Raw genomic sequence first — 26,739 nt, 5'->3', positions numbered from 1 at the left:
CACAGTACATCATGAGAAATGCTGGGCTGGAGGAAGCACAAGTTGGAATCAAGATTGCTAGGAGAAATATCAATAACCTCAGATATGCAGATGACACTATCCTTGTGGCAGAAAGTGAAGAACTAAAGAGCCTCCTGATGAAAGTGAAGGAGGAGAGTGACAAAGCTGGCTTGAAACTCAACATTCAACCAACAAAGATCATGGCATTTGGTCCCATCATTTCATGGCAAATAGATGGGGAAACAATGGAAATAGTGACAGACTATTTTCTTGGGCTCCAAAATCACTGTGGACAGTGACTTCAGCCATGAAATTAAAAGACGCTTGCTCCTTTGAAGAAAAGCTCTGACAAACCTAGACAGCATATTAAAAAAGCAGATACATTACTTTGCCGACAAAGATCTAACCAGTTCAAACTACGGTTTTTCCAGTAGTCATGTATGGATTTGAGAAGGACTGATGCTGAAGCTGAAGCCCCAATACTTCAGCGACCTGATGTGAAGAACTAAGTCATTAGTTCTTTCTAAGTCATTAGAAAAGCCTCTGTTGCTGGGAAAGATTGAAGGCAGGAGGAGAAGGGGACGACAAAGGATGAGATGGTTGGATGGCACCACCGACTCAACAGACATGAGTTTGAGCAAACTCCAGGAGCTGGTGATGGACAGGGAGGCCTGGCGTGCTGTGGTCCATGGGGTGGCAAAGAGTCAGACATGACTGAGCGACCGAACAATGATGGGGCAAGAAATTGCATTGAGCCCTTTCCAATATAAAGGACACCAAGAAAGAGTCTCAGAGTTTGGAAAGAGGGCCCCTGCTCACCTGTCTGCCAGACTGCAACTGATCCCTCTTGTGCGTCCTCAGTACATGCTCTCATCTATTAAGAAAATCTGTCCTACTTCTGTTTATCACTGTTGTTGAATAAATGCCTCGGCCGGGAAAGCTCAAGGCAGGGCTGGGTGAGAGCTTTCAGGAGTCTAGGAGTGGCAGAGGGCTTTGGGGCACCCTGGGAGGGTGGGGAGGGGTGGCGAGCCTGCGTGGCTGAGGCTGCGGCTCCACCTCTCAGCAGCCGCGCAGCCTACAGAAACCTCCCCCGGTTTGAATCCCTCGGTCAACAGAGGTGGACCAGTCAGCCCCATGCATCCTTCCTACCCCTGCCATCCCACCACACAGAGACCCGCAAACTTCTTGCAAAGGGACAGTTGGCTTCTCAGTTCACATGCCGGCCTGCTCGAGCGGGGCAGGCCCACCTGAGCCGCCTGGCCCCTCCAACAGCGCTCTCCCACCGTCTATGGCCATGCTCTCACCAGCCTCACGGGACGGTGTCCTTTCTTTGAGCACACACAATAACCTGCACTCCCTTCTCAGTTGCATGGAAAGTTGCACGGCCTTCAAGGAACTTTCCTGGCCCCTCACTTTCCCTCAGATCTAATGTGAAGGTCCTGTGGCTTTAAAAGTTCTTTAGTAAAAAGATATTTCTTTTAAACATGTGATTCTTTCCAAAGTAGCTCAAAGACTGTTTCCTCACAGGAGCACCCCTGTTTCTCCTCCTCTTCCCCTCCCCCTTGTCCTGGGCAGTGGTTTCTTTCCCAGATCCTGCAACTGGGCTCGGATCAATGCGGGAAAGGCTTTCATCCTTAGTGCCTGAGAGTTATATATAATATTTCCTGAACTTCTGTGTTTCACGCAACATTTGTATGTTAATTCTTAAAATCTAGCCCTCTAAAATTCTTCATTGTTCCAGAGTGTAACACTTAACTTCTCTCTCATCTTTTGCTATCCTTATATTTTAAAAGAAATGCCAATATCATAGTGTATTACTTAACCAACCATATATATATAGGTAGAGGTATGGCTTCTCAGGTGGTACAGTGGTTAAGAATCCGCCTGCCGACACAGGAGACCTGGGTTCTATCCCTGGGTCAGGGAAGAACCCCTGGAGAAGGAAAATGGCAACCCATTACAGCATTCTTGCCTGTGAACAGAGGAGCCTGGCGGGCTACATGGGGGTCACAAAGTCGGACATGACCGAGCACGCATAGGAAGACAGACAGACAGACGGAGGCAATACCAAAAAGGCTCAACTCAGTTATGGCAAGTTTCTAGAACCTTCTGCTATCTGCTTTGCTGTCCTATGAAACAGAAAACTGTGCTCATCCTTGACTGGGGAGTTATTACAAAAGATACTGTCTCTGGATATTTTTCCCCTAGAGCCAAGAGGTTTTTTTTTTTTTTTTTTAAATGAAACTTTCATTTGCAGCTCTGACAACACTGGCAAATACAGCCACCTGTGTAATTTAGAGGAGAAGCAGAAAACCTGGAGAGCCGCTAAGGCAGTCCTGGGGAACTTTCTTCCCAAGGATGCACAACAGCGATGATGACCGCAGACATGGGAAAACATTTTAACACTTCATAAAATTCTCTTTTTCCAACAGCAGGGATACAGGAGCCAAATTTCCCTTGGTGGAAATTTAAAAATATAAATAAATAAATTGCAAAGTTTGGCCCAGAAGTTCCTAAGGAGGAAATGATTTCAGAGAAAGCCTTTTAGGCGGGAGAAATGTGAACAAGGGTGCCAATCTGCCTGAAAGGGGGGGGGTCGAGGTTTAGAGGGAGATCAGACACCCCTCACATTTCACTCCAGCCCTCTGCGTGCTACCTGGCACTTAATAGGGACCCAGTAAATATCGTGGATGGGTGTCATCACTCATTCAGACGCCGGAGGCTTTTACGATTTCAGTCAAGAAAACAGATGAGGACGTGCCAGAGGAGATGCAAGGTGCAGCCTCTCTGATATGAATTTTGGCCGATCAATAGTCACACATGATCTTACGGGGCAAACGTGGCTTACAGCTCACAGTGCCACCTGGAGCTGTAACCCCGCATCGGGGCAGAGTCGGGACAGGCGCGAGGGGGGGGGGGCACCCTCTGATCCTCTGTTCTGTGATCAGCTCAGGAGCCACTGACATCCTGGCTGGGTCCTGGCAGGTGCTGGCTGTGTGTAGACATTCAGGGATGTTCAGGGGCCGAAGCTGTTGATACAACACATGCATGCGTGCGTGGTCAGTTGTGCCCGACTTTGTGATGCCGTGGACTGTAGTCCGCCAGCCTCCGCTGTCCACAGGGCTTCCCAGGCAAGAATACTGGAGTGGGTTGCCATTTCCTACTCCAGGGGATCTTCCTGACCCAGGGATCGAACCCCCTTTGCCCCATCTACTGCACTGGCAGGAGGATTCTTTAGCACTGAGTCACCTGGGAAGCCCGTTGACAGGATAAGGACAGCGGGATTTTCAGAGTGGGAAGAGAATCCTACGGGATCGTCTGGTCAGACACTTTACCCATAGAGATGGCAAAACAAGACTCAATGAGCTTCAAGATCATTCCTAAAGTCACCTGCCTAACTTACAATCCAGCTGGGACTAGAATCAGGATCTACTGGTGCCTAGCTGAAAGTCTTTCCACTGTTTTTGAGATCTAAGACGAGGTTGATGCCATTCCCTATCATAAAGGTACAAAGCAAATTTGCATGATGGTTCTAACCTTTCCAATAGGCAGGTTAAAACAATATTAATAACAGTTCTATAATACTACTTCTACAAAATTCTCAACTACAGTACCCTCTGTGTATTTCACTTTTAAGGGGAAGGGTATATTAGAGCAAAGTCAGAAGAGATCACGGCTTACCTCAAAATCCAACATTGAGAATGAGTTTTAGGTTAACAGGTTCCATTGCAATTTCCAATCTTCAGTTTTGTCTACCATATCTGATCAACAACCAACACTTGTACTGAGGTGCTTACAAGTATCTCGTCTGAAAGTGGTACAGCGAGGTGAAAAAAGAGAACAGCAGATGGCCTCTGTCTTTGGTTAGCCTAAAAGCGCGCTAGAGGGAAAAACCAACCCCCCCAAACCTGATGCTTAGAAAATCATCAAATGCTCAAGTGGACAGTAAACAAGCGCCACAGAAGGGAGGAGAGAGGGTGGTGGAGATGTGTAGAAAAGACAGGAAAAGTTCACAGAGGAGGTGTGATAGGAGCTTCGATTTTGATCAGACAGGAGACAGGGAGGAGGTCCAAGCATGGAGGTGAGAGAGAGGGTTGTGCTAGAGGCAAAGACTTCCTTTCCTAACCATGTTGCAGCATTTCTATTCGGTGTGATGCCAGCACACTTCTTTACCCCCACCTGCAAACTATAAATTCGTATTTATAACATCCTTCTCTGATCATTTTCAGCTTTCATAAACACACATCACACAAAGAAAGTGAACTGTCTGAGAAGCCAAGAGTCTTGGTTTCTAAGCTACCCACAGACTGCTAAATGGTGGGGGCCCAAGAGGTCTGCTCACAGAGCCTCAGTTTCCTCTTCTCTAAAATGAGAAGGTTTGGGCCAACAAGTGTCTGAAGTGCCCTCCAGGTCTGACACTCAACAATTTCTACTTTTCTGTTCTTCTCGTTAATATTTATGGCATGTACTTAAAAAAAAACAACAACAAAACCCAAAACTTTATTTTGTATTGGGGTAGAGCCAGTTAGGGGCTTCCTGGGTAGCTCAGTTAGTAAAGAATCCGCCTGCAATGCAGGAGACCCTGGTTTGATTCCTGAGTTGGGAAGATCCCCTGGAGAAGGGATAGGCTACCCACTCCAGTACTCTTGGGCTTCCCTGGTGGCTCATATGGTGAAGATTCCACCTGCAATGTGGGAAACCTGGGTTCCATTTCTGGGTTGGGGAGATCCCCTGGAGGAGGGCATGGCAACCCACTACAGTATTCTTGCCTAGAAAATCCCACAGACAGAGGAGCCTGGGGGGCTACAGTCCAAGGGGTCGCCAAGAGTCAGACACGGCTGAGCAACTAAGCATGTGCACAGAGCCAATTAGCAATGCTGTGGCAGTTTCAGCTCAAAGGGGAAGGGACTCAGCCACATATACACATGGATCCATTCTCCCCCAAACTCCCCTCCCACTCAGGCTGCCACATAACATGGAGCAGAGCTCCCCTGCATGACAGGCGGCTTCTTCACCGCTGACTCACCAGGGAAGCCCTCCATGATGGCACATCTTAGCATCACCAGGCCCTTCTCCATCACCATCTGCTTCCTGTTTGCCTCTTCCCCACCTTCCTCGCTTCCCGTCTCCTCTCTCACCGAGAAGTGTGCTGGGAAAGTCCCAGAGTGGCATGATCACGGAGTGTTTAAATTTTCATCAGACGTGTGTGCGTGTTGTAACAAGGCATGCACAATTGATCATCTTGGCATGCATATTAATAATTGAGGGCCGCAGAACATGCTTCCTCAACTTTATAAACAGTTTCTCTCTGAGCTTTGAAATGACAAGCTCTGCTCGTAACTGAAAAACTGAACGCAGGCAGGCAGGCCTATGGGGAGTTTCCTCTGAGGTATTAATGTTTAAAAAGCGAAGAAGATCAAAACCTGAAAGTCCCTCAGTTGGGAAACCAGGAGGAGTTTGGGCCCAATGGGCAGGTTAAGAGATGACATGAAGATGAGAAAAGGATGATGCGAGAACAAAATAACATAAGGATAAGATGATTCACCTGTGCTGAATTGTTTTTTTTTTTTCCCTTTCTTTATATCTAGTAAATGAGAATCTATCCAGCTGGCCTTGAAAGGAAGGGAAAGACCCAGGGGCCCCAGCAGGATAAAGGAGGCTCTCATCTAAACATCTTTGAAAACTGCACATTCAGAGGTGGAAAATGATCCAAAATAGGAGTGGATGCTGTACTCCCAAAACTCTTGGTTGGGTTTGGCTGCTGCCCTTTGACACTCTGCACCAGGGCCCACATGGAAACAATTCCCATTGGATTATAGTTACATCGCCCACCCTGGGGTGAAGGCCGGAGATAGGAGGAAAGTCAGAAGTTAAATAAATGTTGGAGGAACTGAATGCTAGAAGGGAACTGCTGGCCTCTGATGCAGACCTTGAAATAAATCACAGCTTTACATTATTATTCATGGCTCTTGATTCTTTCCCCCTTTGAGCAAATGCTATTTGTTCAAATATGAAAACAAGGACAAATGTGATCAGCAAAGCAAGGAGATACACGCATTCAACCCAGCTTAATGGACTAACATTCCATGGAATTTCCCTTTCCCTATTCAACAAAATCTACATAGGCATCCACACTTTTACTGCACTTGGACCTTTGTAAGGTACCTGAATTTTCCTGGAAGTTGCCAGGTGGATACCTCCTTCAATGCCAGGCCAACCCCACTTACTGTAATAAGTTAGCTCAACAATAGACCTGCTCCCAAACTACCTATGAACAACTCCCTGAGACTTGGCTTTCTAATGGACAGGCTCCCATGGAATGCTAGGACAGTCGTGGGGATCTTTTAAGTGGGAGGAAGACACTGGCAAATAACTCAGCAGATTTCCAGCCACTTTGCAGAGTGAAAGCTGAGATGTCACTCTTGAATCTTAGTGCTTTACGATCTTAATCTAATTCTAAAGGAGAAAGCCAAATGGGATTCTCGTGGTGTCTGCCAGGAATATTAAAGCCGACAAATGGGGGGTTTAACTTGTTCTGCTTTTGGAAAATTTGACAAGTATGAAGACTGCTGTGGACTTCAGCAGCTATTACTTTAGAGGCAGCTCTATGGATACCAAACTCAGCCTGCAGCCAGCTGGGGAAGCAGAAAACATGGTGGAGACTGACAAACATTAACTCCACCAGACCTGAAACAAGATCTATTTCAAAATGCAAAGGTGGAGGAAATGTACACATACCTACCACGTTAGCCAGGTTACCACTACCATTTTCATGATGAATTTCATGTTAGAATCTGGATCCCTTTTGCATCTGGGGAATTGTCATCTTTGTAACAGCACAAAGAAATGAATGGAAAATTCTGGTTGTTCAGTGAGCTGTACAATGCTCCTGTTCTGTCTCAGAGGTTTAACTCCAGCTGAGGCCCACATTGAAAGGAGCTGCCATCTTCAAGTCACCCTCAAGGGTCCTGGCTATTGAGGATTCACTCGAAGCCCTCTCAGGACAGTCAAGTTCACCTGGGCTTTTCACCACCTCTGTTGGCTGCCGAAATACTTCCGAGATCAAATTATAGGGTTAAGGAGGAAACTCTCAGGGAGATGGGGAATGCACAGGCTGTCAGACAGTGACAAGTGGGAGACGTCAATGTGAACTTTGGTGTTTATTTCGCTACCTCAACTCTCCTTATATCCTCTGGCCTGCAACCAAGTCTGGTAAAATATAGCAATGTCCAACAAAAGCATAGCTGGTGAGCTCTTTGTTCTATTTGTTTGATTACACATGCAAGGTGAAAACTCTACAGACAGGCTGACAAGCTCTTCTAGGAGGTTCCTGGAAACGTCTTAGCTCACTGTTTCAGGCTTACTTCCTGTCTTCCTTCCAATGTACTCATTCATTCACTCACTCACTCACCCATGGAATATTTCTTGCATATTTCCACATTCCAGGCACCTGATATAGATCGGTGACTAAGAGACACGTCTTTCCCTTTGTGGCGCTTATAATAATAATCATAACCAGACAAATTATTAAATTATACCCATTTGGATGGGCTTCCCAGGTGGTGCTAGTGGTACAGAACCTAACCGCCAACACAGGAGACATAAGAGATGCAGGCTCCATCACTGGGTCGTGAATATCCCCCTGGAGGAGGGCATGGCAACCCACTCCAGTATTCTTACCTGGTGAATCCCATGGACAGAGGAGCCTGGTAGGCTACAGTCCACGGAGTCACAAAGGGTCAGACACGACTGAAGTGACTTAGCATGCACCCATTTGGATAAGTGCTCTGAGGGACTGATGAAATATGAATAGTGAGCCTGTTAGGAGAGGGGAGATCAGGAAGGCCTCTCTGATAGGATGGCCTTACAGCCAGGACTGAAAGGATGAGAAGGATTCAAGATTGCAGATTGCAAGGACGAGAACATCAGACAGAAGGAACGGATGTGTAGAGGCTCAGAGATGGGAGGTAGCTTTGATGGGCTCAGCAGGAAAAAGGCCAATGGAGATGACACCTCGTGAGTCGAGCGAAAGCTGACGCAGAAGAGGCAAGCACAGTGAGCTTGAGGCTTGGGAAGATGAATGTTATTTTAAGTGCAATGGGAATCTACTCAAGGGATTTCAGTGGAGAAGACGTGCTCTGAATTATGTCAGATGATGTGTGAAAAACAGATTGAGCTGGAGTAAGGTGGAAAGGGAAGAATCACACATGGCAGAAACTGCAAAATGCCTGCCTGCAGCCATTCTCCCCTCCTTCCTTACCTGAACTCCAGGTTTATTCTGGAGGGCAATGGGTCCAGTCAAGAGTCTATTTCCCATTTTCCTTGTATAAATAGCTTGGCATGGCTACATGTAATACTTCTGCACAACAAGACATAAATAGAAGCCTGTTGGGGACTTTTTGGCAAGTTTTGCTTTTCTGCTTTAAAGGTACAACCCTTTCCTCTTTCTTTCCTCCTCTCCTTTTTCTTCTGTGATTCCAGCTTGTAAAAAAGAAGTGATGGCAGGAGAAACAGCAGCCCTCTTAGACAACTACCTAAGAAAGCTAATAACGTCACAGAAACCTCAGGCCTGGCGGTCTTCAACTACCAAACCAGTGCCAACAATCTGGGTTTCACTGTTTGTAAAATGAAAACTCTCCATTTGTTAACATCAAGTTTGATGGGGTGTTTCTATTACTCCCAGGTGGACACCATCATCGTTCAGGCAGCCTGCACTTGAACGGCTATAATGAAAATGAAGAAAAGTGGGCCAATCTGAATGTTGAAACAACGGGATTTCCCGATAGCCTAGATGGGCTTTGGTGGTGGGAGACGGTGGGTGTGAAAAGTCCTCAACAGGATCTGGGTCTGAGAATTAGCAAAATGGGAAGGAAAAACCCAAAGAGGGGCAGGTTTGAAGATTAAAAGCAAGAATTGAACTTTTGATATTGTACAGGTGAGGTGCCTAAGCAGTGTCTATGAGAGTAATCTCCATTCCTATGATTTCCATGAGACGGGATCTTCTTCCAAAATCCCTGGCCTTGCTCTGGCCCTTCATTCTCTCCTTTTCAGGGAGGGAGAAAGTAAAGCCGCTTGCCTGGACAGAATACAGTGAACCCTTGGCTAACACGGGTTTGAGCTGTGCAGGTCCACTCACATATACTGTACTACAATACGGCATCATCCATGCTTGGATATGGAACCCTGGACAGGGAGGGCCGGCTGCAAAGCTACACTCGGATTTTTCATCACACAGAGGCTCTGTGCCCCAAACCCCTGTATGTCACTCGAGGGTCACCTGTACTTATTCCGGTCAGCTTCTCCACATGTGATGTGGCACAGGCTCCATGGGAAGAAGCCTGTGGTCCTCAGTGCTGCCTGTGGCCGGAAACTCAACCCCCAGGTCTGCATCAGGAGGCCCACCACGTCGGCAGATCTCAGTCCCATGATCTGGTTCAGCCTTGATCAGGAGTAACAAGCTGGTGTTGGTGTCCCCACGTGCTAGACCTCTCTGTCTGTCTCTCAGTGGTTTCACACCTTGGCCCGCTTCTACCTTTGTAAGGCTGGACATGTCCTGCTCACTCAGCCACATGATCACGTGCTTGTTTTTAACAGGGGCTTCTTGCAAAAGATACTGCCAGAAAAAACGAAAGCCCTCCCCTATTCTAACGCCTTCCTATATTTCTTGTGAGAGTCAAGGATCAAATCTTCCCTTCCCAGTGGGATGATAAAGTGCATAGGAATGAGGATTTATTTAAAACTGATGCTAGTAAGCAAAGGGTAATCGATGATCATTCTACTGTTCAGGCAGCTGGCTTCTTGCCTCAACTTTGCAGAGGTTGTATTATTAGAATTGGTGTGGCCTTTCCTGCTCTCTGCTACCAACCCACCCTACCCCTCCTCCACCTACTAAATCCATTCTCTGTTTCTCTCCTTTACAGGTGGTCTGGGTATTAGTGTATTTATCCTAGCTCTAGTAACCCAAACTTCAGAACAGCTGGGCACACACAGTCGGGTAAAAGGTCATTGCTCACCATTAGGGAATCTAGGGAAGGTGGTCTGACGGTGACCTCTATGAGATATACCAGTTCTATTGTTCCTGTAAAGACAGGTGTCCTAGGTTGGTGTCATGCTGGATATCTGGTCACTTATCAGAGTTTACGTTTGGGAGTTATTTGATGCTGCAGCAAAAATGGTCTTTCGACAACAAAGTCAAATAAAACACATTTACAGCGAGGCTTCTGGGTTTTCCCTCCCTTTTCTCTTTCCATCCTTTCAGGCACATTATTGCTGGAGTTTATACAGATGAAAGAGGTGATGGGTATTTTGGCATAGTGTATCATTGAAAATAATACTTATCCTCAGAATGGGTATGTAAATTGCATGTGTCACCGTCCTGTGTGGGACTTTGCACCTGGTGTGGAAGGGAGCATGGCGTTGTCACAGTGCCAATAGGTGGCTTTTACCAGGCGAGGGCACATCAGCAGCTGTGATGCACGTGGCCACAGACGTAGAGAGCACGCCCATAAAAATAAAAAAAAAATCTGTCCTTTTTTTGAATAGAGCCCTGGGTAATTACCCTAACCATTGTTCTATGAGAAAGCCTTGTTTACACCCTTTCATCAGTATAGGATCTAGACGGGAACGATCACTGGCATTAAGCGGTGAAGGCAATTTGCTTTCTCAACGAAGAAAAGGACCAAAAATAATAATAATAGCGCAGAAAGATCTCTGCTCCTGAGTCGCCCATGTTCGCAGCCAAGGCTCACCTCACATAAAAAGGATCCTGAGGAGGAGTCTGTCTGACCTTCCTCCTAAACAGAGCCCCAGGATAACGAGTGACAGTGTGTCCTGGGGCTGCATCTACTGTCAGCGCAGGGAGGACGTGGGCTCTGTGTACCCAGCCCACGGGGAGGGTGGCTGCCCTGAGGGGTGGTGTGGACTGCGGAGGGTCCAGCAGGCATGGGAGCATCTGTCCACCCCACCCTGGGGCCCGGACGGGGTGTTCTGCAGAAAGGCTACAGAAACGTTGCTCACCTTGAGAAGTAAGCTCTCAGGGCGGGGTCCGTGTTCCTCCAAGATGCCACAGAACATGAAACTGGTTATGAGGTTTGGCCATTCGGTATGGAGTAAGATGGGAAACTATGGGACTACTTACCCCCAAATGGGAAAAAAAATATGAGTACACAAGGAAAGGCAACATCATGACAAAAAGAGACGGCCCCCAGAAGTCTTACTTACATTGAGTGAGGATGCCGGTTAAGGCGTTTTTGAAATTCTCCTTGGCCTCCTCCATCTCCTGCTCGTGGGTGGCCTTCTCATTCATCAGCCGGCGCACGTGGCTGTTGGCCGACTGCACCATGGAGTAGAAGTGGTTTGCGGACCGCCGGTTCACCTCCCCTCGCTCGATCCAGGACAGCAGCACCGTGATGGCCTCTGAAAACTTGCTATCGTCTGCAAGGGAAGACCACCAAGTTCAAATCACGCCAAGGCAAGGTCTTGGTTTTCACTTCGGGTCCTCTCCAAAGGCATAGCACGGTCAATCCTGTGTATATGTGAGTGTGTGTTAGTTGCTCAGTCATGTCCAAGTCTTTGAGACCCCATGGACTGTAGCCTGCCAGGCTCCTCTGTCCATGGAATTCTCCAGGCCAGAATACTGGAGTGGGTAGCCATTCCCTTCTCTAGGAGATCTTCCCAACCTAGGGATCTAAGCTGGGTCTCCCACAATGCAGGCAGATTCTTCACCCTCTGAGCCACTAACGGTCACAACTTGACCTTGTGAGCTTTCCTGCAACTAATGGTTCCATCATCACTTAGCTTCTCTTTCCTCATCTAACTGCACCGCACTGCAAAGCCCCCCAAGAAACAAAGAGTGGCTTACCCTCATACTACAAACTTGGTGAGATCAGTTTTAGAAGGTCTGTTCTGGGGATCCTTTGAAATATGACACAACTGCATTCTTCCACCAAACCCAGATTTCTCTTTCTCAAGACTGGCTCAAAAAACCTGTTACCTGTTTGGCCTCCAGTTCATTTCCTTATTCTTTTATTGGTAACGGCATACAGCAATATCAGTTTTCTGACTTAGAATCTGCTGAGTTATGGTCAGGATGTGGATGACGGGTGAAATTACTTTTAAAACTAGTCATGATGTAAGATATTGTTCCCAAGGTGGTAGTAGCAATAGGTCAATTCTTGTTCTGCTGCAGTTCAAAACCAATTTCACTTTAGGTTTACTATAACGTATTTGATTATGGTGAAAACTAGACCATTTCCATGCTTTCAACAAAAGAGGACCTGTTCCTGGAGGGTGTGGGTGTGTGTGTGTGTGTTGGGCAAGGCTGCTAGAAATCCATTTGTATTTGATTTAGGAGTAAGGGGCTTGGGGTAGGGGACAGGAGGGTCTACCTGTAAGTAAGTGATAAAGTTCATTTCAAAAGAAAGCAAATAGACTTGCCTATTTGCAAACGGTTACTGGAGCAGATCTCTGTTGTATGGCTTAGAGGTGGGAAAAAAGCAAGTTTGGAGGTGATTAATTGGAACCGGAAATTGTATGTCAGTTATTACAACATAAATCAGTCCTACTGCTGCAAGTACTGGGGTTGTCTAAACTTGAGAAGTCTTTCATTTTTGTATTTTTCTACCCTCTAAAAACATAATTTATGAAAAATATCCTAGAAGCAAACACATTATAAATTAATTATACTTCAATAAGAATTATTGTAAAAATAAAGAAAACAAAAATATCCTACATTTTCCAAGTAAACTGAGTAGAGTCTGGGTTCTAAAAATCAGGAGGAAAATCAAGACTAAAAGATTCAGATACTTACTCATTTATTTGACAAAAACAGAGCGGTTACTATGTTCCCTTCATTAGAGGAACACCAGAGACATCCTTATACGCTGTGTATGTGTGTGTATTATTGTTTATATATTATATATTGGTCATATATACATACACACACATCCAAATTCACACACACACATACATACATACATACATATATACATACATATATGCACACACACTCCAGATGAACAGATAGAGGGTGATTCATGTTTAGTAAAGGAATCTTATTTTATTTTACTACCCAGATGTTTTCTAATCAATCACCATTAGTATTTTACACCCCATAAGAAGCCTGCATTTGCACAGCGCTTTCTGAGTTTTAGGCTCCCCTGGTGGCTTAGAGGTTAAAGAGTCTGCCTCCAATGTGGGAGACCTGGGTTCAATCCCTGGGTTGGGAAAATCCCCTGAAGAAGGAAATGGCAACCCACTCTAGTACTCTTGCCTGGAAAATCCCATGGATGGAGGAGCCTTGTAGGCTGCACTCCATGGGGTCACTAAGAGTCGGACATGACCGAGCGTCTTCACTTTCACTTCTGAGTTTTGCAGAGCGCTAGAAAAAAAAACCCTTAATCTCTTTTCTCCCAGGCATCCCCTCCCAGACTCGGACACGACTTCACGGCTGCGGCTGCTGCTTGCCCCACAAGTACGTGCACTGTACGCAGGCAGGCTAGCCTGATCCGTGCCTGTGGAGCGGGTTCTGCTTTCTCCAGGCTGGAAATCGCGCTGCTGATGGGCCACCATCTCCAGTCCTCTCCTGCCCAGGTGGTGCCCATCTGGGCTTGGGGATCAGAGCTTTATTCCTGAGCAAACCTGCCCCCAGGGCCCTCACGCTTTGATCCGAGGAGATAACTGGCCTGAGGGAGGCCCACGGGGCAGCCTGCACAGGAAGAACTCAAGTTTCCTCGCCAATTTCAACCTGCCGCTGAGCAAGCATGTGCACGTGTTCAGTGTCACGGCTGGCCCACAGTTTTAACTCTGGGATTCCAGTCTGAGTTCAACCCTCAGTGAACTCCAGCTGCATGAGTTTCTTATCTCATTTCATGGACCAGAGCGAGCTAGTACAGAGTCATCACACAACTTAACACCCTGTTCAGCCCGAGGAGAGGCCCATAATTTAGCCTGATGCCTGTGGGAGCCCCACTGCGACACTTAGAGTCAGCATAAACTCCGCCTCCCTCCCACTCCCTGCCTCTCTCCCTGCCTATGTGTTAGGAGAATGGGCCTCCGAAAAGACAGCAGAAATCTACCTGACGCCTGTAAGAAATCCTTTTTAGCGCCCTTCCCCCCGCATTTCTTAAAAGATAACAACAGAAAAGGAACTCTTGACTTCATGGACCATTTTCCCCCTTTGCTGTGACTTTTTCATCTCGGTGTAACACAAAGAAAATTCCTAAACGTTTCTGTTATGGGGCTTCCGAGAGAGAGAGAGAGAGAGAGAGAGAGAGAGAGAGAGAGAGAGAGAGAGAGAGAGAGAGAGAGAGCGAGCGCGAGCGAGCGAGCAAGAGAGAGAGAGAACGAGAGAGCGAGCATGCATAAACAATGGGGTCCCTTCTTCCTTTCACCCATGAATGGGCATGGTTTTTCTTCTCTTGCCTGTGGTTACACAGATCATAAATACCCTAACTTAGTGCCAGGAAGAACACACTTATATTTTAAAAACAGATGTTTGCTCAAATGATCTAAAAGCCAAGTTTTATTGTTCTTCACTCTTAGACCTAAAGCGTAAGTTCACCAGTGGATTATAGTTAATATATAGTTTTCAGAGAGAGAGAGCAATTTTAGGATTAAGCAATTTAAAATACACAATGAAAAAGCAGTGAAAAAGTAAGTAGGCAAGAGACTTGCTAATATCATAACAAGTAATAGGCAGATTCCATTTTCTCAATATATACGAATAAAATAAAATACACATGATATATTGTATATATCATATACATATGTACATATGGCTTAGTATATAGCTTTGAAAACATCCAGTTTCATCATTTCTGAACTTTCTGTGGCAGGCTCATGGATGACTGATGCACTACATTTAAATTAACCATGAAAACATTAGTTAACATGTGATTGGTTAAGTCTAGTCAATATTTGTTGCCATGCAAGAAATGAATTTATATTAAGACTCCGTTGGCAGCTCCTTCTGAATGGCTACATGAGTGTGTTGGGAGTGGTCATTTTCACTATCCAAATGAAAACTCAATTCTGCCCTCAAGGGAAAGATCACTAAGAAAATAGAAAACAATATAAACTAATTTAAACAGGACATAGATTGCAGCGCTACTAAAGCTATTCATGTGGAAAGAAATTAAAACGGCTCATAAAAATCACATCCAAGATGCAATTAGAAAAATTCCAAATACTTTTTGTGAACATGCTTGGACTTAACTCTGAACGCTAGTGCCCTTTAGAAAACAGAATGGGCAAACACACCTTCTTCGCACTAAGAACCGGGAAGGTTTCCACATTATGGAGCGACTATGGACCATCTGGTCTTCCCTAGTGGATAAGACCGTAAAGAATCTGCCTGCAATGCACAAGACCTGGGTTCAATCCTTGGGTCAGGAAGATCCCCTGGAGAAGGGAATGGCAACCCACTCCAGTGTTCTTGCCTGGAGAATTCCATGACAGAGGAGCCTGGCAGGCTATCGCCCACGGGGTTGCAAAGAGTCAGACCCAACTGAGTGACTTTCACTTTCACATGGACCATTTACTTGCTCACTAAAAATTCCCCAATGTTTCCTAATCAGGGACCTTGCAACGTCACACCTGGATTACTGCAATCATTTTTTCCATGGCCTCCCTTGATTGGCATTTCCCCTTTCAATCCATTTGCTGTTCCTTTCTCATGCTCCTCTTTGTTAACACAGTTTTGACCAGAGATATATTAATATCTGTTTTGTTACCTGAACAGTATTGACTGGAGACTTATCAATACGTTTTCAGAGAGTGATACAATGAACATCATCAGGCGAGGTTGTTAGAGCTTAAAATTGATCAAGTGTTCATTGTACAAATTATGATTGTTTATCTTTCACATTTTGCTCCATTAGGTTTCTGTTCCAGCCTTGTGTATATTATAAATGTAAAAATTTTCAAAAATGACACATTGCGAAACTTCGAATGAAAAAGAATTTTTCAGTGCATCTTATGCAGATACCTTGATTGTCCGAGTGACGTATATACTAGTGTTTCAGAAGATGCCAGTTCTTCAGAATATCGTTCTGATTCAGACAATGTGAATATTAGAACAACAAAAAAAGACAAAAAACCTTAGTGATTGATTCTGACACAGAAAGTGAAGATGAAAGTCACAGTGCTGGAGACTGTTCCTTTGCTTCTACAGAAGAGTGGATTGTAGACAACGTTTCATGAAAATTAGAAGACTTTACACAGGTGTGCCAGGTGTAACTACTGCATATAATAACTGGCAAGTGTTAATAAAATAACAGAATTATTTTTTGGCTGGTCAAAATAAAAATAGCCAGCCTCAGATATTAGTTTCTGCAAAAAAACTCCAGATGATAATGAGTTAAGCTCCCTGCCCTTCATCCCTTATTCTGCATCTGCTGCGCACTCATCCTGGGGTCCCTGGAGATCCTGGTCAACCCAGCTAACTGATCTGCTTCCCTCAAGAGTCAGCCTAAGTGCCTTTCATAAAGGAAGCTTTTCTGTAACCCCAACATGAATCAAGGATCCCTTTGCTAATGTTCCCACAATTCCTTACATATCCTGCTATTAAAATATTAGTCATTCTGTATAGTAATTGTTGGTTCATGTACCAACTGGCCTTCCAAGCTCTGAGGGTCAGGACGAGAAGAAAATTTCCAAGACTCATTTCAACCTTCTGTTCACTCTGAGTTTTTCCCTTTGCAGTTTATTTCATTACACTCTATGTCTAATAGACTTTGCAGTGCATTAGTACTGGAAAGTTACAGCAAGTCCAATGGTCAAGAGTTGATGATAAACATTTTAATTTCATGTTGAAGAGTATTTTCACGTTGTCCACCAGAGATAAATGTTCTCATGGCACTTAGGCTGGCTGGTCCTTTTATCCTTCAGGCCTCTGAGGTTATTTCCATTAGCAATGAAAGTTAAGAGTGATCTCAGAAAATTACACAGAAGTCTTCCACAGTAATACGCTAACCAGCTTATCCAATGACTTAAAAATCTTTTGAAATTTTTTTTTTAAAATTCTGGAAAAGTAATAACCTTTGCATTTAACCTTGTATTTAGCTTTTTAATTCTGGGAAGGGAATGATTTAGCTTTCTGAGTACTAAAGAATATTATAATGATGGTCACACTTCAGTGTCACTACCTGAATCCATACCCAGTTCATTTTATTTCTAGTTACTTCAGAATTTGTCAACCTCTCTCCCTATCCCCCTTTCTCATGTTTATTCAGCATGAGGCACTCAGTAGGCATTTAAAAAACTGCATATGGGATACATGCATGCATTCTAAGTTGCTTCAGCTTTGTCTGACTCTTTGTGACCCTGTGGACTGTAGCCCACCAGGCTCCTCTATCCATGGGATTCTCCAGACAAGAATACTGGAATGGGTTGCCATGTCCTTCTCAAGGAGAATCTTTCAGAACCAGGGATCAGCTGTTTCCTGCCCTGGCAGGTGGGTTCTTTACCACTAGCATCACCTGGGACGCTCAGATACGGGGTACATCTTTCCTATTCAAAGGCCATAAGCATGAGCCTCATTCTGGGGCTTGCTGAAAATACAGTCTCACCCTTACTCAGTTGCTTCTCCCTCTTTGTGGGCAGAGGAGATCTGGCCCTGAACTTCAGAAGGCAAGGGTGGGATGACTTGAGAGAACAGCACTGAAATATGTACATTACCAGATGTAAAGCAGACGACCAGTGCATGTTCGATGCGTGAAGCAGGGCATCCAAAGCCGGGACTCTGGGACCACCCAGAGAGATGAGGTGGGGAGGGAGGGTGGGTCCAGGATGGGCCTCTGGCCGACTCACACCGATGTATGGCAAAAGCCATCACAATACTGTACTCATCCTTCAATTAAAATAAATAAGTAAATTATATACATAGGCAGGACAAGAGCCAAGACAATGAACCCTAAATATGAAAATTGAAATGCATTAGTGGAACCTGATTTCTGGCGGGTCCAGAAAGGAATGATAGGAAGGGAGAGTTCACATTTGAATCAAATGTCTCATGAATGAGAGGAAAAAAGTAAGACATTCTACAACGCTTTTCAAAGAAATGGGGATGGACACACACACACAAACATACTGAATGATGCGTCTATAAAATTGTCCCTGGTTTCTGGCTTGATAGGTAGAAATAACTTACAGTGTACATATTGATCCAGGCAGAATGGCAATTTCAGGCTGGCACTACAACATCGCCAAAATTTTACTATGTGTTCCTAAAACATGGACATCCCAAAACAAAGCTCCATCTCTGGCTGCTCAATTAACCATCAGAAGCGGTGGCACCTCACCTACCCTTCAGATCACAGATAGCATGAAAGGCTACAGAAATGATTAATACTTCCCCCCAACCCTACCTAGCACCCTGGTGGCTCAGCGGTAAAGAATCTGTCTGCAATGCAGGAGACACAGGTTCGATCCCTGCGTTCAGAAGATCCCTTGGAGGAAGGAAATGACAACCCACTCCAGTACTCTTGCCTGGAAAATTCCATGGACAGAGGAGCCTGGCAGGCAATAGTTCATGGGGTCACAAAGAGTTGGCCACCGTTTAGTGACTAAATAACAACAACCACCCTACCCTACAAGCTCACTCTCTCTCTCATAAACACACACACACACACACACAATCTCTCAGATTTAGCACATGAACGTGCACTGATTATTCCTGCTTTTGGATCAGGCAAAATGTGAATTTTAATGTGATGGCCCATCTTGCCTCTGTGAAGGTCAGTAATGCCAAAGAAGTGATTCTCAAACAGGCTCCCATGCTTCACATCTCCTATGTCCTGAGAAGGAAGTCTGGCTTTCAGCTAATGGGATTTCCACTTGGCTCATGGCATTATTGATTCTTTCTTTCTTAGAACCATAAATGTTGACGACAATCTCAGTAAGACGCTGGCAACCTCTTCCACCCTTTCTCCCTCTGGTAGGCAGTTTCGGGGCCATTCCGTATGCAAATCAGAGGCAAGTCCTTGGAAATTAGGAATGTTGATCCCAGGAATTCTGTGTCCTGGATAACACATCAGGGAGTCCCAAGGACACTGCTTACAAAGCTTTGTCAAAACTTCACCTGAGGCCGAGAGAAAACATTCCTTTCATCACATGGTGAAAGATTACGGGGAAAAGTACACAAAAACTTAGAAACGCTCTTGCCAGGAGAAATCCCCCCATGAATCAGGAAATCATCTCTCCTCACTGTCTAATCAATCTCTTCCTTCCACAGTCCAAACACAAGGCTCCTCCCGGGGTGGATGGTCTGTCTTAGAAAGGCAGAAATTCATTATCTCGTCTGCTGGGTGCTACCGTCTCCAGTTAAGTGCAATTATGCTGGTATCGAGCCCCTTCTCACTTTCTCAAAGCCGTGCTATAAACTCTGCATCTGTGAGAAGTTACTTTCCAGTCAGTCTTCATTAAGTGGAATCGTCTCAGAACAATGTCTATTTAATCCGCGGGATGCCCACTAATTTTCTTTTTTAGAATCTGCATCAACCTTAACAGACGTTGGGCGTTTGGTGCCTTAGACACTACACAATTGCAACTCAATGTCTCGTCTGACTTCAGAAGGCCCAGGGGTCACTAGATCGGGGCTATTGAGTCCCAGGAGGTTGGCCATCTCTCATCCCAGAACAGTGCTTTGTAACTGCCTGGATCACTCAAGTAAACCGAAACTAAAGGAGCTTTGTGGCTTCAAGAGTGTCAGGGGTCCAGTAGAGCGTCCATGGATACGTGTGGAGTGAATGAATGATGGCTGAGGGCAACATGCCCTCCCCATGCTTTCATTCCTGGCGTTGTGGGCAGAAATGCAACACGCTCACAAGCTCCAAACAGCGAAGGAAGAGCGAAATGGAATAACTTACTGCGCATCTATTATTAAGCATAGTTTTAACACTGGGCAGGACATGGAGGGCCTTGTGGGTCATAACAAAGACTTGGCCAGACGGGAAGGATGAGGGGAAGGGATAGTTAGGGAGTTTGGGATGGACATGTACATACTGCTATATTTAAAATGGAAAACAAGCAAGGACCTGGTGTAGAGCACTAGGAACTCTGTTATGTGGCAGCCTGGATGGGAGGGAATTCTGGGGGGGAATGGATACATGTATAGGTATGGCTGAGTCCCTTTGCTATTCACCTGAAATGACCACAACATTGTTGATCTGCTATACCTCAATACAAAATAAAAGCTTTTCAAAAAAAGATTCAGCTAGTACAGATTTTGCTGGATAAAGCTGATTTTCCACAAGAAAACTGTAAGGATAAACAAGCATGATATAAAAGAGGGGAAAAAATGCTTGTAATAAACCTGAGATAGCAAGATTTCTCATGGGAGGAAAAAAAAAATCAAATCCAATTAGGTATTTTCAGACTGCATTTCCATTTCCTTTCTGACCCAGGCTTATTTTACCTGAGGTCTTGATGGCATTTTATATCCCGTTATCAAGGAAAATCATCTTCAGAGAAACAGTTTCCTTGGCTCCTCCTGTCTGGCTTTGCAGTGTTACAAGGAGCATGGAGTGGATTTCCTCTCTGAGGCAGCCAATTTCCTAAGCAATTAAATGCTGTTTATGCTCCAAACTCTGTGCTCTGGCTGAAACTGTCAAGCTTGATACTACCTGACTGTTGCCTAAGATGTCGCCCAGGCTAGTTCATTCTACTGTAACTGCCATCCATTAAAATTTCCAATCTGTTCTCTCCTCAAGGGATCACATAGTACTTGGCAAAGGTGCTGCTTCTAAATTCTGCATATTATGCCCTTCTATATAAATATATATTTTTGAAATGGCAGGGTTTGTAAATGACTTTACCAAACGGATACCCCAGTCTGCTATCCTCTTACAGGAAAGGCCACGCTGTGTGGCTTGTACGTGCAGACACTCTGGTGCTGGCTTCTTAAAAAGAACATTAATGCAGATGCCGAGCTTTCCTGAAATTCCTCCATGGGTCACAGCGCCAGGGAGCACGTTTCTGTCATTTCCTGGTGTGGACACGATCGAAAGTGGTATAGCTGATGTAGTACATTTAGCTGAAACTACACAATGTGCTAGAGATAGTAGTGTTAGTTGCTTAGTCGTGTCCAACTCTGAGACTCCGTGACTGTAGCCCGCCAGGCTCTTCTGTCCATGGGATTCTCCAGGCAAGAATACTGGAGTGGGTTGTCATTCCCTTCTCCAGGGGATCTTCCTGACCCAGGGATCAAACCCAGATCTCCTGTGTGGCAGGCAGATTCTTCACTTGTCTGAGCTACAGGAAGACAATGTGCTGGAGAGTGAAGGAAAAATGATTTGTTCCGAGATCAACATTCCTGCTTGAGAAGGGTGTTCTTTCTCACTCTGCCCACTCCTTACAGATTCTGGTCTGAACAGAAAAGTGAGAGGGTGTCTACATTTGCATGTTATATGCTTTTTATTAAAGGGACAGCCACAACCTATGTATTCATGATGGCAGGGCTCGCCTTTGTAGAGAGGCAGAGCACGTGCCAAGGGGCATTGCTAAGAGGGACTCCACAGTTATGTCAACTAAAGAAGGTTCCACGAGGACTAAGTCATTGGCCACTGTAGCTGCTGGCTTTCAACATAGCCTGAAAGGAATTCAGAGGAGGGATTAGGCATGTGGCACTCTGGGCTCTGGGAAAACCGACAGAATGGACCTCCAGATAGGCAGATATTTTGAGGAGGAAGTTTCATGAGCCCAGATTCTTGCCTTGTCCCTCACAGAGAAAAGTACTAAAACTGTTTACCAAGATGTCTGTTCCTCGTGATGAGCAGCAACCTTCTACTGAGATGCCTGCTTGGTGGCAGGTAGCCCCTTCACCAAAATCACGCATACGCTTCCTCCTTTACCTGTAACTCTGGAAAAGCTCCTCAGAGCCATCTTGAGAGGCTGTCTTCTGAGCTGTAGTCCTCAGTAAGACACCGAATAAACTCAACCCACAGCTCTCACAAGGTGCATTTTTCAAAAAGTTTTCCAACTCCACAGTTTCAGAGGGGCATTTCAGTGGCAATTACATCTGATTAAGGGTCCCCAAGGCCAAAGGAGAGGATGAAGACTAGAAGCAGAAGTCTTTTTTTAAAAAAATTCTTTTTTAGGACTTCCTTGGTGGCCCAGTGGTTAAGAATCTACCTCTCAATGCAAAGGATGCGGGTTCAGTCTCTGATGTGGAAAGATTCTACAGGTTGTGGGGCAACTAAGCCCGCCCTAGAGCCTGAGCTCTGCAACCAGGGCAACCACAGCAATGAGAAGCCTGCGCACAGCAAGTGCAGAGTAGCGACCCCTCACCGCAACCAGAGAAAGCCCACACGTGGCGACAAAGACTCAGGGAAGCCAAAGATAAATGAATAAATAAATAAATGACTTTTTTTTTAATTCTTAAAAAAAATAGAATGTCAACTTTTTATCTTCCGAAAATAGGTCTGGGGCAGCTTTTCAAGTTTCCTTTAGTGAAAACACACAATCCACTTTGAACACCGCCAGCTAGGCTCTAAAACACTCCCAAGGATAAATCACGTCTCTCCTCTCCTAAGAGGCCTTCATGACTTCTGCACTGTTGATGGAGTAAAACCCAGATCCAGCGGCAGCCCTTGGGGCTCCCCCATCTGGCCCCACACTGGGTTCCCAGCGTCACCTTCACTTCTGTGAACTTCCAAGCGGCTCTCACGTTCCCCAGAGGAGGCAACATGCCTCTCTCCTTCTGCACCCAATTCCCCATCTGCTTCCTGGCATCTTTATTCCTAGGGCTCCCGCTTCCGACAAGAATGTCTTTGGGCCCTTTATTCTCCTGGAGGGGGGAAGAAATTCTTGTTTCTCTTGCAAGGTTCAAGCTCTGCCTCCTCGGTGAAAGCTTTCTTGACACCTTCCTCAACATCACGCACACGTGTCCCCAAGTTCCCCAGCTGCTCACATACTGATGGAGTGTCACTGGCTTTGTCACAGGGCATCGTTTCCTTGGAGACACCCGTGTGTGGCCAGCGACCACAACCTGTGTCCTCTCTTTAAAACCTGACATGCCCGATAACAGAGGAGGGGTTGACCGCAACTCTGATCCAGAAGGAAACAGAACTCACACACATCTCCTCCTACCTTCAAAATCTGGACCCTCCCCAATCATCTGCGGTTCACTGCAGCAGGTACTAAAGCCTCCGTCTGTCTCTCCCAGGGTCTCAAACCCGGGAGACGAGCACAGCAAACAATCAAAGAAATGAAACGCTCTCACTTCTAAACCTCATTCTTCTGCAGCTGTTAGCAGGGTCCCTTCCACCCCGGCTCTGAAGACAGAGGGGCCCTCTTCTACATTTCTCTTCTGTCCTGCACATGCCCCCAGCCTGATGAGCCTTTGGGGAAGCTTGGTTAAGAGCCCAGTGGAGGTGCAGACCCTACAGATCAGCAGGAGCCCTGGGACCGCCCGGCCCCGCAGGAGGAGACACAGGCCCATTCAACACGGGTGGGAACCTGGCAGCCTGCTTTGCAGTTAGTACAGCTCTCCTGCTCGTCGTTGCATGAATTTTGTGAGTGATGAACGCACCCGATCAGGGAGAACTCAGGGGCAAGGACCGGGTGGGGGCCGGGTTCTGTCCCGGGAGCATGAGGAAGCCCAAGCGGGTGACACCAGCTCTATGAGATCAGGATGCAGAGGGCCAGGAGAGACGCCCAGGGCCTCGGCGCCTGGGGAGGGCGCTGGCCGGCGCGGACGCAGAGGAAGCCAGCGCCAGGCTCCTACCTTTGAGCTTCTCGGCCAGCAGGGCGGCCTCGTGCTCCGAGTAGTGCATGATGGGCGGTGGCGAGGGCGGCCGCAGGCGGTCCTCCTCCAGCTTGCGCCGGTGCCGCTCCTCGCGGGCGCGCATCCGCTGCTTGCACTCCCACTCGTAGAAGTCGTCCCGCGCCTGGGCAAAGTCCACGTGCAGGCGGCCCGAATCCTTTTTGTCCGTGCTGGACCCTAAGCGCATCCGGTAACCTGAAACCAACGGGGGAGCCTCTGGTCACATCACAGGGTCACGACATGGTCCTGTGCCACTGTCGACAGTCGGGTCCAGGCCATTCAAGGTGAACCTAGGAGCTCTTGCTGACCTCTTTTTCCCTTAGGAAGGACATCCTTCCCAGGGGAGGTGGCAAGCTGCCGTCCTCTGCGATTTGGAACGGGCCAGGGCAGCTAAACTCTTCCATGGGAGGTGATCTCCAAGCCAGTGTTACCAAGATGATCACAAGAACCAGGACACCTATCCTAACCCCTTCTTCCCTCTGGCTTCCAGGAAGCTCACAAACAAATGGAGCAGGGAGCTTTTTCTCTATCCACCCCTGCTTTTTATGGCCTCAATTTTCTATTTTCAATGTACTGTAACTCTGCCTCATAAGCTCACTTTCATTCTTTTTAGAAAGTGATGGAGTGTGCGTAAAGAAAGAATATCTATGATGTTTAAAAAGGTCTACGTAGTAAATTCCACCACACCTCACTCACAGGCTATCGCTTCATTCTCCTATTGCTTCGTTCTGCCACTCCGTTCTCTCTCTCGGCAGCTGCAAAAGACAACTACCATGGCAATTTGGCAATGTTGTTTTATTTCTACTTATCCTCTGGGGCACACAGGAGAATATTTTACCTTCAATCAAGAGGCCTTCCTTATAGCCCTCCAGCACCTCATCTGGCACACAGCACTGCATGGATTGTTTGTGTGTAATCTCTGAGAGCCACAGGAACCCGTGTGAGAACCCAGAGCTAGACCAAAAGGAAAAAAAAAAGGGGGGCCCGGAGGTCTCTGGGGGCTACACAACTTACAGAGATTATGAGCCGCAATTGGAGCTGAGACATCAACACACACGGAACTGCAACCGGACCGCCAGCCTAACTTCAAATGGAGGAGGCTTGGCTTTGAGGTTGCTCTTCAGTTTGGGATGCTCGGATTTTAGAAACATAAATTCAGGTCCCAGCAGGATCCCAGCTGTCGGGGGCCACCAGAAGAGAGAGCAGAAGGAGGACTTCTGCCGTGTGGGGACCGCGCACACGAGCCACCACTCCGAGATGCCGGGTGGCACGGCGCTGACGCTTGAACTCTCGTGGTGGATTTCAGCGGACCGTCTCAGTATCTGGGGTTGAAACTGAGCCGAAAATCCCAGGATGGCCTGGCGCCTCCCCAGGAGGGCACTTCACATCTTTGAAAAGTTACAAACGTAAAACTGATCTCACATCTGATTCCTCTTATGACCGTCTCCCTTCCAGGTTTAAACAATATTCTCCCCAAATGGGAAGACATAACAATACCTATCAATACTGATCACAGAGGACCAGTATTAATGCTAAAGCAGAGTGTATCTTGGCTGTGGGCCGTGGAGAACTTAACAAACCAACAGGCCATGGTAATATATACCTAACAGCTGAGCAGGAAGAATGGCCTAAGACTGGCCAGCTGTCCCAAATGGCCAAGAAACTTTCCCCTGCTCGGGTCCAGAACATCACTTTTCAGACATTTCTGATTCCAGAAAGCACCCCCTCTTTCACCCAAACACCATCATTAAGGCTCTTAAAAGAGCCTGTGATGAGGCCGAGTCTAAATTTAACTTGGCCTTCAGATGTGATCATGGTCCTAAAATTAGACAGGCCATCCAGCTGGGCTCTGGCTTGCAGAAAAGCTTGCACATGGGAGGGGCAGCCTGTCTGCCTTCCCGCCCCTCCCAATCAGCCTTTCAGATCTTTCCAGAACAATGCTGCACCCGGGCAGGGGAGGCTGGAGGTGAGGCCTTTGCTGTGGGCTCCTTCTGCTGCCAAGGGGCAGTCAGGTGGGGGGCCAGGTCAGAGCTTGAAAAAAAAAAAAATAGCATCAAGGCATAAATTTGGGACTTTCAAGGGCCTAAATTTGGAAGTATTCATCTCTGGCAGTGTACTATGAGGTCTCTGACTGGGTCTAAACACTGTGCTATGTCGGTGTTGAAAGCACCTCTGATTTATTCTAACCCCTTCATTTAATAAGGTGGGATAAACTCACAGTTTATTGGTAGAGCTGTGATTAGGATCTGAAAACCCAGGGCAAGGCTCCTGAGAGGCCAGTCCTATTTTATCATCATCAGGATATTTGTGTTAAAAACAACCACTTTCTGAATGGTTCCCATGCTGCATATGTCCTGCTAGGTGCTTAGTATCCATTATTCCCATTATTTGGATTTATTCCTCCTAATCATCTGATGAGGTAGCAGTGTTACTGTCTCAATTTTGCAGATGAGAAAACAGAGGCTCAGAGAGAAGTTATCTTGCCCGAGGCATGTGAAACCCAGTGCCAAGCACTCAACAGAATTCCTGGTTGTCTAATAGATTACTCTGATGCTGTAGCTCAAGAGTTGCAAGAAACATGTATGCTGTACAATCTTTCTGTGTTTTGTCTTCCATCTCCATTTTGGAATCCGGTTAGGTTTTTGCCCCAGTTTGTCAGGTTTTATTGGAATAAAGGTTTTAAAGTTCTCCAGGTCACTATTTAGCACAGGGATATCTCTGCAGTACTGGAATAACCCCAAGGCTTCTGGGGTTTGCAAGAGAATTTGATGGCCATAGGGGCTGACGGCAGAGAAGGCAATGGCAACCTACTCCAGTGTTCTTGCCTGGAAAAGCCCATGGATGGAGGAGCCTGGTAGGCTGCGGACCATGGGGTTACTAAGAGTCTGACCCAACTGAGCGACTTCACTTTCACTTTCTTCATGCTTTGGAGAAGGAAATGGCAACCCACTCCAGAGTTCTTGCCTGGAGAATCCCAG

General features: G+C 46.3%; 1 protein-coding gene across 1 annotated transcript in view; it reads right to left on the bottom strand.

Annotated features, from left to right (window-relative positions):
• Nucleotides 1-26,739, bottom strand: part of ENOX1 (ecto-NOX disulfide-thiol exchanger 1) — a 244,144-nt gene that overhangs the window by 150,518 nt on the left and 66,887 nt on the right. The window contains exons 6-7 of the mRNA XM_018056315.1: nt 23,723-23,956; nt 11,221-11,433 (exon numbers count right to left, since the gene is read on the bottom strand). Coding sequence (XP_017911804.1) covers nt 11,221-11,433; nt 23,723-23,956 — 447 coding nt within the window. The remainder of the gene's footprint in view (nt 1-11,220; nt 11,434-23,722; nt 23,957-26,739) is intronic.

The sequence above is a fragment of the Capra hircus genome, chromosome 12 (assembly GCF_001704415.2).
Source record: "Capra hircus breed San Clemente chromosome 12, ASM170441v1, whole genome shotgun sequence".
Lineage (NCBI taxonomy): Eukaryota > Metazoa > Chordata > Mammalia > Artiodactyla > Bovidae > Capra > Capra hircus.
The sequence above is the reverse complement of the archived record's forward strand: the minus strand, read 5'-3'. Positions and strand labels throughout refer to the sequence as shown.